This window comes from Stegastes partitus, unplaced genomic scaffold, assembly GCF_000690725.1.
Source record: "Stegastes partitus isolate 25-593 unplaced genomic scaffold, Stegastes_partitus-1.0.2 Scaffold266, whole genome shotgun sequence".
NCBI classification, from domain to species: Eukaryota; Metazoa; Chordata; class Actinopteri; family Pomacentridae; genus Stegastes; species Stegastes partitus.
In genome coordinates this window covers 228,371-240,286 of record NW_007577997.1, presented here as the reverse complement: position 1 = coordinate 240,286, position 11,916 = coordinate 228,371, and the positions used below count along the sequence as shown (strand labels likewise).

Below are 11,916 nucleotides of genomic sequence, written 5' to 3'. Positions count from 1 at the left end.
CTGCCCACCACAGAGAAAAGTTTCTAGAGGTGCACCTATCAAGAAACAAAAAAAAAGAAGTCTGCCTGCCTTCATCTCAGAAAAACGCCTACTATTTAATCCAGGGAGAACACATATTAGCTATCTGGTCTTGTGAATACAAAGAGTTCCCAAAAGAGATTTTCCACTGAAGTGAAGCTGAGTGACAACATAACTGACTTGCACCACATGGAGTGAAGCTGCTGACTTTTTCCTGGATATTAATAACAAGTCATTATTCTCGAAAGTGGCAGTATTGCAATGAATGGATGAACACACAATATGGGTATTTACACAATAAACGAAACAGAGCATTGCTGTCGAAATATGGATTCAGAGATTCCCGAAGTCAACTTGTCATGTTTCCTGTGTTCGCTCTGCGGTTCAGCGACTGCAAATTTATCAGAAATGCCATCATCTGCTCGATCCAGCTGTTCTGCACCACAGTGTGGGCTGCAGCAGAATCTCATTTGTCTGATTTCCTCTTCCTCTTTCCTCCTCACTGCTCTTGCCCCACAGTTCTTTGTTATTTTCACCAGTAATGATCTTGCATCCGCTGTGGTTCTGCCACTACGGTTCAGTATCGCGCACCAGGTGTCACAGCAGCATCCTCTGAGCTTGTCTGTGCGACAGCAGACCTGCAGGGCTGAAGCCAGGTCCCACCGCAGCCTTGCAGAGCTGCAGTTGCTTTGTAAAGCACACAAACAGCCACTAATAGCAACAGCTGCCCAAAGTTTGTGCTCAAAAAATAACATGAAATGCAGTCTGAAGGCAGAATGAAGGCTTAATAGGATATTGCAGTGTAAAAAGGTGGGACTTAAAAAAAAAAGGAAAAATATGAAAATCTCTACACAAAATTAACATTACCATGGTGGTGATATGTCGTGGGAAAAATTCAGAAGCAAAGATTTTAATATTCTCATGTTTATTTGTTACTTCTTCTTGATTTTCTTTTTAAATACATTTGAATGACAATACGATCTGCACACAATATTTAAAAAACATACTTAACACTGATATAAGGCAGCATTCATACAGTATAATCCTCAACAGACTTTACAATACAGTACCATGAAAACCAGTAGGGAGTTTTTGGCTTTAAAAAAAAAAAAAACTATTTAAATTGTGCAACTGACAACAAATGAGGCATGACTGACATTTTGACAAAAATAGAATTTCAAATCTGGATCTTTAACCAAACCGGATGTGTTTAAGCGGTTGCCATAATCATAAATAAATGTCATTTACATTGACATTTTTTTTTTCTTGTACATATAATTTTCTAAAGTGACGTTTCTACACATACAAAAAAACAACATTTAAAAAATGATAAAACAGAAAAACGTAATTGTAACAAAGGTTGCTCTCAGTTGACACTAGCAGCTACAGAAACATGGCACACAGTCATGAGTGATTTCTCCCCAAGTAATGCACCGATTCAATGCACTCTGACCCGTTTCGCTGTAATTCTCTAAATATCTCTCGCCAGCACTGCTCTGACTTCATTTCCCCTCAGTGCACTTTGGTCCCGGAGGAGCCACACAGTCGGTCGGTTAATTGCAGTTTTCCAGTGAGAGATTGTTGTGAGCGAAGCCACAGAACCTAAATATTCGTGTGCGTACACATATTTAAAGGAAGGCCTCGGCAAAATTACACTGAACAAAGGAAAAGTGGGACAACATACTCAGAGGCTGCAACTTAAAGACAATAATTCTCATTGATGTTGTTTGTTAAGTAAACAACAATCACTAAAGTCTGGAGTTGACATATAAAAAAAAAATCACAGCTTGTGAGAATAAATGGGATTCATGGGGGGTAGGCTGTATGCAGTGTGGTGGTTTAACAGAGGGATGTGGTAGGGATAAGGGTAGACAGCAGACCCAATGAGAGCAGAGTGAGCTGCTGGGCCCATCGGTAGATGACGGTACACCAGCTGAGACTGAGGCAGCCTCATTCTGTTCGGGAGAAACGCAGGATGTAACGCGGGCTGGTGCCGAGAGTCTCTCCCTGATTTGTCGTAGCCCGACAGAACGCACTGCACCGGCAGATTGGCGGGGGAATGAGACAGACTCTGCTGAGCGGGAGGAACTTTTTGTGGCATTGTCCTGGATTTCTCCCTCTTTTCCATCTGATAAGGCCACGGAGCCACGTTGTTCACCTTCTTTGCGCAAGACAGAGAGTCGTCCTGCTGGAGCAACCTGCTCTGGTGGCCTTTATAACTCGGCCGAATGGGTGCGGGCCGCAGAAGCGGCACAGATTTCGGAATAACTTTGGTGAAACTAGAGGTAGATGTCGGAGCCCAGTCAGGTTTCACAGAGAAGGAGGACAAGTGGGAAGGACGAGTGAGATATTTGCCAGCCCCTTTGTGGTAAGGCTTCCAGGTCAAATCTGTAATTTGGCTTTTTATTGAGTCAGCAGTCTGTGAGTGGGAGCTGACCGGAGAAACGTCCTTAATCGGTCCTGCGGGGTCTTTAGATGTCTGGCTGCAGCTCACAGACTTGCGCTCCTCACTGCTGCCGGATGTGTTCTTAGCAGTGCCAGAGCAGTTTTGGGGCAGTTCTGAGCTTGAAGCAGGTTTATCTTCAGTTGCTGCTGAAACGTCCTCCGATGAGACAGAGTAAGGGGAAGGGCTGCGGGACGAGGAGGAGGATAAAGGCAGTGGGGAGCCATCGGAGGAGTTGTAGTTCCTGCTGGAAGAAGCCCGAGCTGGAGACTGGGAGCAATGGATGACAGAGGGCCTTTCTTTATCCTCGCTCTGAGGACTGAGAGGCAAGTTAAGACTGGCCTGAGCCATCCGCTTTTTTTTCTCCAGAGGAGAGATGACCTCTCCGGCTGCAGATGGAATCTGAGCAATCCAGGGGCTGGACGTGGGGACCTGGAGGAGACGGGCATAGACAGAAGTGCAAAGATCTGTGTTGGCTCTGTTTGGCTGAGAGCAGTCTGGGAGGCGTCGGTCAGAGGTGGCGGCCCAGAGGGCAGAGTGAGGATGTATCACTGCTTCACCTTGACAGGCAGCTTCTGGACTTCTTTGGGCGAGTATCTGCAAGATAATATAGATATTTTATTACATAATATGTACAAAAACTGGAGCAGAAATCAGCCCGTTTTTTTACTATTTAGATTTCATTTCAGAGATGCCATTTGTTACCTCAGAATCCACCTCTCTGTCAGAGTGAGTCCTCTTCCTCTTCCCCTCGGCTTTGCTCACTTTGCCATCCAAGTTTCTCTTATAAGGCTTCCGTGGTTTGCTTGGAGGCAGAGGTTTGTCCTCCTCCCCCTTTATGTGTCTCTCAAAGGGAAGAACCAGCCTGCGAGCAAAACAACAGATTGAAAGTTGGCTGATTTTGCGATTGAAACCAATTGGAAGCGGGAGACAAAACCGATCCTCACCTCTCATAGTGTCTGCGGGTGCAAGTAGCAGCGCTGGTGCTGCCTGGACTTCCTCCAAGCTCATCATACACTTTCTTCCAAAGACGTCTTGCTGTCACCTGTTGGTTGGTACAGTGGAGACAACAATGTGTATGATTACCAAGCCCAAAACTGTTGCAATAATCTTTATTTCACGTGTGAGGTAATGGATGGTAATGGCTGTCAGGAAGAATCACAAACTGGTTACTAGGGGGCCACATTATGGGGAAATGGCCATTTTAGATAGTATAACTTCCTTTTGTGCTATTTTTGTGTTGAAATAGATCCAGAACTGACGGTGGTTGAAATCATACTGGATTAATTAGTAATTAATAATAAATATGTATTTAGTAATTAGTTTATTTTAATGTATTTGACTGTTGTTGCTCTTAATGACCAAGCTCCACAGTATCCTAAAGAACCCATTGGACTATGTTATCCGAACACAGAACCTCACTCTCACACTGCAGGTGTATTTGTGGTGCGCAAAGTTTTCAAAAGCAAAATGTGAGCCAGACTCTTCAGCTAACAGGCTCCTCTGCTCTGGATTCAGCTCTCAGTTTGGACTCATGACGCAGACACCCTCTGCCTTTAAGATTACACTGAAAATGTTCCTTGTCAGTGATTTTCTGTTAAAGAAAAAACGGGTCCAAACTGTCTTTTTTTTCCCACAAGTCATGTAAGTTTTTAAATGTGGACAAGAAATAAGCTCCAGCAGGTCTGGCCATAACATGTGAAATGTGGAGACATTGGTTTGAGGTGTTTGTGTTTGTGGGCTACCTAGGTGTGAAATGCTATTTCAGTGCTTTCTACTGCAAACCAATTTCCCCACGCGGACACATAAACATCTGTCTATCTATCTTTGTGTTTTTTACTCTCCTGTAGTTTGTGTTTTGTCCTCTCTGTCTGGATCTGGAGCCACATGTTCCTAAAGTCTCATCTCACCAAAGTATTTAATGTTCTTTTGTGCATTGTTGACCTGTTCTCAGCTCAGTTCTGCTGGAAGGTATTTCCTAGTAAAGCTGAGTTTTTCTTCCCACTGCTAACAAGTGCAGGTTCATAAAAGAATCCAAGGAAATCTTTGGATTTGTCGCTGGGTTTCATTGTATAATGCCTTGAGTTAACATATATTATTAATTGTTGCCCTATAAATAAAACTGAACTGCGCTGAATTGTGCGTCATGTGACTGGACTCTGGCATATCTGCTTCCACAGCTAGTTTTAAAATTGCATTTGAGGAAGAACAGTGGCTGGTTACCCTTTAAATGCCATGGCTGGTGGTTTTCACTTCTGAAAAAACACTTTCTTTTTTCTTTTTTTTAAACTTGGGCACATGTAGGCAGCTTATATTGTCGTGTTTACACCCTGGGACCCAGCGGCGGTGGTCAGCTCCAACCCTGATCTGGTTCCATTTCAGTGTGAGTTTCACTCTCACAACTTGTCCCACAGTATCAGCATCAAAGACAACACAACAACAGTGAGAGATCAGCAGCCTAAACATCCCCCACGTTATGACGTCTCATCTAAAGCTCAGTTTCCACTTAAACACCAGTACACTACAACCTTCCTGCACCAGTTAAAGAATTTTGAACAACTTACTGAATCATAGCCCCCAAGTTTGTCAACAGCTTTGTAGATCTTCCAAAGATTAACTGAGAGAGGAAATGACACACATATTAATATTTTAATTCCAAGTTTATGTGAATATTGTGCTCATACAGCAGCGTGCTAACGGACACAAACTCACTCTGCTTGAAGCCCAGATGTGGAATCCTCTCTATAGGAGTTCCTTTCTCCTTCATAAAAGAGTGCAAGCTTGACGCGAAAGCCTTCTCCTCCATCTGCACCTGACTGGGCCTTACTTCTTCTTCGCATTCGGTCGTAGAGTCATTTATCTCAATCACAGAGGGGGAAGCCTGGTGTGGAGAGAAGGCAACAGAAGCACAATCAGTGTGTTTTGTGTGAAAATTATCTTGCAAATTCAACAAGATCCCCTGCGCTGCAAGGAAACCTGTTTAGCAGTTAAACGTAAGATACAATGGATGGGAAAAAACGCACACAGAGTCATCTGTAGACGTAAATGATGAAATGAAACATCAAAATCAGAGAGAAGGGTTTTACCACTACTTTCAATAGATAACCGCTACACATCCTGTCTGGAGAGAAAGCAGCAGACTTGTGGGGTTTTTGGTCTAGAGTTGTCAGTCACTGGTATCACATATGTCAGTTGAAGCCAAAAGACCAGGTTTGTCTATAAGGTCTTGTAAGCATTATATATTGTGGGGCAAACAGCAGTTAAAGATGTCTTATGGCGGCTAAAAATGTGCCATGTGTTTATACAAAACTAGCGTCCGCGATGCTGATAAGGATTTTAAGATACCAAGAAATGAGGTGTACCCAGCTTAGACTACCCAGAACTAGTGTAAGAAATTGACAATGTCACTATTTGTGGTTTGCAAGAAAGGAGAAATGAAACAGTAAGGGCATGCAGAATTAAAAGCATCAGTTAGAAAGAATTCAAGAAGAGAAGTACGAAACACTTAAGAAGAGAAACTGGCTGAGGATCAGGCGGTTTCTGTATTTAAGCCTTGATGATCTTGTAAAACCTTACTGTTGGACGAGGCCGACATACAGTCTACGTGTGATATAAATAATAGGAAGCTGTTCCTTTTTAAACAGCCGTGGCATTATTTCTGCTGCGTGAATGCAACTCAAACGCTGATGCAGTTGCTTCTGTTATTGCAGCGAAATCAGAGGCTTCAGATTTTTACACCAGGCTTGTTAAAAAAAAAGAAAAAAGAAAAAAAAAGTGAAATCTCACATCACAGCTGCAATGATCAATTTCAATAGTTTGGATGTCACAGGAGACAGTGTCAATATTTTACTTTTGAATCACCACACGCAGAAGCCGATATTTATGTGGCACTCGTTGTACAACAAAACAGCTCGAGGTGGTTTCATATTGAATCAAGTTCCTCTGTGTGGTTCCTGGTTCCGAGAAGTAAACCTCTAGAGTGAGTAATAGTGAAGGTGCAGGCCTCTAACCAAGATAGCCCCGACTGAGTCACAGTTCAGCAGCTCCACTCTGCTGTTCCCAGCTAACAGCCAGCAGCTCTTGACTTTCCACTGTATCACCTATAAAAACACACTGATGAGCTGCTTTTCCCATACATACATGCGATTTGTTTGTTTTTTTTTTAAAAGGGGATGTCTAACAAAACATAATTCACAAACCACTTGAAGCCGCCTGCATGTATCTGATGAACTACGTCAATATCTTGCTGGGAATCTTGCATGAAATTCATCTGTATTTGTGAAGTCATTTTCTTTTTAAAATCTGATTCACAAAACTTTCAGGTTTATGCATGAATAGCTGCCTACAGGAAACATCAAGCCACGTACCGTAGCCCCTTCTCTGCTGCAGATCCCACTCGAGATAAGAGGGCGAATATCATTGTGAAACATTTTCACACATTAATTTTTTTTTTCTTCTTTTTTTTGGAAAATTGTGTGGGCTGATGTTGATGTCAATGTGTTGCTATGTGATTCTCACAATGATTGTCAGTGGCGTTCTGGATCGATGCTATCGGCAGGCCAGAAGTCACCACAGAAACCACCGGGCTTTCAACTAACATCAGCCCTGGAAATTTGATGAGCTAATTTGTGTTTCTCATATTGTAGCTCACACTTCAGTTACCAGAACAGCGGCAGCGAGTGGCGGCGCTCCTGCAGTTTCTTTATGCGCCAATGTGAAATATTGCGGTGTGTGAGATGTGCGTGCGTTCTGTGGCCCTCTGAGAATACAGAGAAGAATCACTTATTCCTTGTTACTCATTTCACAATCAGCCATGAAGATGAAACGACTGTACACACACAATCAGCATTTCAAAAACTCTGCCACTATCTCAAATCCACTAAAAAAGGGAAATGAAAGCACAACACATTCTGAGCAGTCATGTCTGTAGTCACTGATTAACTGTAAATGATAGAAATTGTTCAGACTGCTGCCAGAAGACCAACTGACATTTTTATCAGCAGTGACGGAGGTCGTTACCTGACTCGTCGCCTTCTCCTCGTCACTGGCTGCCGTCTGTTGTGATGCCTCGCTCTGATCCTCTTGAGCTTCAGACATTACAGAGAAGAGACATTTAACACTCCAAAAATAAGTCCTCGGAGTTTGTGAATTTGAATTCAAGGAAACATGGCGAAGAAGCACTTCTTCATTTTGAGAAACATTCTATGTAGCAATGTACAGTCCAAACAGATTTTTTTTGCTTAAAAATAAAACTACATGTGCAATGGTCAGATGATGAATTGGAGCAAGAAAATAGTAATCTGTAGAACATATTGTCAACTGTGTGTGATATAAAACCACAGGTTGCAAAACCACTTCCTGCTCATGAACATAACCGCCTGTATGCTGCAGTGTATGGTATTGTAACACAAGAACTACAGTGTTTTGCAAGATCATCTAAAGCCAGATGCAATTACAGTGAAGTTACGTGACCCTAAATACTCTGTATTCGAGTGAGCATGAGGAAGGAGGACCAGTGTTAGAAAATAATGTGTGTCTGCTTTTAATAATCTCGTCCTAAAGTGTCTGAGTGTAGTTTTGCTTGTTTCATCAGGATCACATGTACACATTTTAGGAGAGAGAGAGAGAAAAAGAAAAAAGGAAGAAAGTCAAAAATAACAAGCCTGGGAATGAAATGTGATTCTGAGAATGAAATTTCATTCTTCACAAACTGTCAGCTCGATACCTCACAGCCCTCCACCCACACTGATATCATTTATGTGCAAAACCAATATGCTTCTCTTTTGAGATCACTTGTTTCCTGTGCTGCGGCTTGAACCTTTAATTCTGCTTTCAGTAGCCCCGAACTTCTCTATTTCACATGTTCAAGAATTATTTTTGATATACTGTTTCAAACATGTACTGCTGCTGTTTACGGCTGCTGAACGTCGTGTATTAAAACAAGCCTTTGTAACTTAATCAGATAGTTGCGTCAGTCAAACTTCTGTGAAAGATTAATTTTAGCACTGTAAAACTGAGATTAACAACAAAGTGCTGCTATGACATACGTTTCTAAATGTAGTAGTTTGTTTCTTTCATAAATTAATATCATTGCAAACTTGGTCAGTCAAAGTGCTGATATTTAACAATATAATACCTAAAATTAGACAGTATTTAAATTGTACTGATTGTGTGAAACAGTAAAAAATAAACAGTATCTGACTTTAAATAATGATAAAAGTCATTCTCACCCATTTCCAGAAGTTGTCCTCTAGTCTCTGGCTTGACTGTGTTTTGTGACAGTAATTCATGCGTCGCTCTCTTCAACTTGACATCATGAAATAGGAAGGTGTCTCCACAGGACGCTTTCATTGGCTGACTGGTGGCACTGCAGCAAACGATTCTGGGAAACTGAGTTTTTCTTTCTCTCTTTTTTTTGTTCAAGTCTCACAATGTTTCATCTCCTGATTTTCTTAAAATGCAAATGCTTTATATGTTATCACCACATGTGTTCTTTTCTCATGTTGTATGTTTTACTGCACATAACAGTGTAAAGATGAGTATTATAAATCAGTTTTATTTTGCACAGTTTCCATATTATAAATTGAATAATAAGTGAAGATTGTCACAAATAAGAAGAAACAGAAAGTTAAAAGGATTTACTTTATTTATTTTTTTGACAGGATATTACCAAAATTAAAAACCTGGTCATGTTTAATCTACAGACTAGACTCAAATTCAGGAAAGTTACTTAATTTAGGGAAGTGAAATAAACACTGATGTTCAAATGAAGGTTTAAAAGCATCTAAATGTAGATTTGACATTTCCTGGACTTACACACTATTAAAACAATGTTGTTGTTTTTTTTTAAGTGGACTCTTAAATCAAGGAGGCACAAGGATACACCACGTGCTTGAGGATTCAGATCAGGACAAATTGCATGTCTCACAACTGATGTATGACAAAAAGAAAGTAGCTGATATTAACATCTGCATGTCTGGTCAACTGACCTCTTACTAACAATGAATCTGCACCTTCCAACCAATCAGCCCCCACAACATTTAGTGATGTGTGTTCAAGTGAGAGGACATGCGCTGCTCTCTCAAAACTGTAATGTGAAAATATTAACTATCACAGTGAATTTGTGTTTTTAAAGCATCTCGCTTCATTGATTTATTATCTTTATTGTTAAAATGAAAACAAAACCGAGTTAGGGACCAACGTTAGGGACAAAACCATGTAGTCGTCTTATATTTAGATTCAAAGATTTAGCTGATGTTGCTCTAGTGTAAATAGATAATACTTTTTTTCTGTTTTCTAAGGAAGTAATTTTGACGTAATCCAACTGAATGACGTTTCCTTTGTCTTGATAAGCAGCTTTATCTGAGTTATTAGTAATCAGAAACAAAGGAAATGCCAGTCTAGGCTTCTGTTGTATAAACTAGGCTTACCTAGAATACTTCAGAATTGTCTCTTTGACTTTATTTCAAGATTTTATGGACAGTATGACTGACTGTGAGACTTTTTATTCACTCTTCTAGCAACCAGATGTGCTTGTGCTAAGTTTCATGCTCATATCCAGACACTCTGGCATTAAGTTTGACAGAGTGTTCTTGCAGTGAAAGGAATCTTGTCATGTGGTACTCGTGAAGGGAAGAGAGGCGGTTTCATGTGATGCTGATGCAACTTTTTAAAGTTGGAGCACATCATTTTCTGTGAAGCGTATTGGCAATGTGGATCTTTGAGCGCATCACGGTAAAGAAATTATACCAAAAACTTTCCGCCCTGACCCGAATGTGAGTGAAACTGTTGCCGTGCAAGTAAATGACCTGAATTAGAAATTTGCTGCCAAAACTGCATCATTGAGTGTAACCGGGCTTTAGATGGGAGTCACACAAGCATGCTGTTTTGACTCACAGCTACCAAAAGCTGAGTGAACACAATCTCCAACAGCTCACATGCAGCCAATAGAAGGTTTGAAGAAGCTGCAGGGATTTACAACCTTCAGCATTTTAAGGAAGAAGGAACGCGCTACTTCTTTAAAGTGGTTTCTACTTAAAGATATTGGCAAAAATAAAACAACAGGACAATGCAGGAGCAGCCGTTTCCACTAGAACGGGTGAAAAACGGTCATCTGGTTCCTTACAAGCAGTTATGAGTCAGAGGGAGTTGTCTTAATACTTTATGTCCCATATGGCCACATGCTAGTGACCTTCCAAAGTAGTGAAGTTACTACATTTTTACACAACTTAAAGACTTCCTATTTACCTTCTTAAGCCTTTTTTTTTTTTTGCATCATTTTCTGATATTTTCTCAAAAAGGCCACATTTAAAACGTACTGTATTTTCCCTCCATTTTCCTTCGACCGCCTCACAATCAGTAAATCTCTACAGATCTCGTGATAAAAAACAGTAAAGAGGCCGTGCTTAACACGATCCACATTTCCTCCGCATGTTTTTGATCTTTTTGAAAGGGGGATGCCCTATTCCCCTGTTGCGGATAGAGAATGACATTTCAAAATGATTAGCATTTAAATGTCAAAATAACCAGATATCTACAAACTGCCCAAAAAATAAAGGGATTTTTTTTTTAGTTCTATAGATACAAAACAACTTTTGTTTTTCTTTTTGAGACATTGCGACTTTTATGATTATTAAATGGAAAACGTGGTGATAAACTGTAAATGACGTCCTAATACATTAACAAATGACAGACTTGGCTGCCTGTGAATATTTAGCTGAGAAATAAAGAAGTCTAGATTAGATTTCTCTTTCACTACGTAAATGTAGACGCATTGAGAGTTAACGCAAGAGTGAAAAATGTAGAAATATGCAAATATCAGGTGTTCCGGCATTTGAACTTCTACAAAAAGAACGCAGTTTATGTCAGTCGCGAGGCTTTATTGGAACTGTATCTTAATTCTACGTAATTGCGACAATATGTTTTGCACAACTCTTGCGAGCATTTCTACCTCCTGCAGCCAACAACAAATGTGGGGACGATGAGCAAAAACATAGATTGTAAGATCGAGAAAATCCCCTGCGATTCATTTCAGACTTTCACTGACATAAACATATGAAGGTTGGGGTGAGGGCAGCACAATGTAAATGAGAATGTGTGGAGAGAATATTGTGATTCCAACACAGAAAAAGTTTCCTGTCTCAAGTGACTCACCGTACTGGGAACAATCTGCAACGGCCACATTGAGATTGTGGTGACAAACTGTCGTTAGCCGGACTTAAAAAAAATAAGAGTTCTTCCAGCGTTAATAGATTTAAATATGCACCATGTGGTTGTTTGAGGGCTAGAAAAGATCCTTCAGACGTATATTTGAAATAACAGAGCTTTAATAGTGGAAGTTAGCAAAATTGTGTAGGTGGACATGGAAATTATCCTGAAACTACACTTGGTGATTAATATCTTGACAAGCTAATATTAATTTACATTAGATAACAGTTTCAGTTCAAATTGGGCAC

General features: G+C 40.6%; 1 protein-coding gene across 1 annotated transcript; it reads right to left on the bottom strand.

Moving 5' to 3' along the window:
* Positions 1–926: 926 nt before the first annotated feature.
* arid5a (AT-rich interactive domain 5A) lies at positions 927–8,756 on the bottom strand. The gene is made up of 7 exons (XM_008282289.1): positions 8,692–8,756; positions 7,481–7,548; positions 5,174–5,342; positions 5,026–5,078; positions 3,409–3,506; positions 3,167–3,326; positions 927–3,058 (listed from the first exon to the last, which is right to left on the bottom strand). Exons 1-7 carry the CDS (start codon positions 8,693–8,695, stop codon positions 1,799–1,801), a joined length of 1,812 nt encoding a protein of 603 aa, XP_008280511.1. The 5' UTR covers positions 8,696–8,756; the 3' UTR covers positions 927–1,798.
* Positions 8,757–11,916: the final 3,160 nt, after the last annotated feature.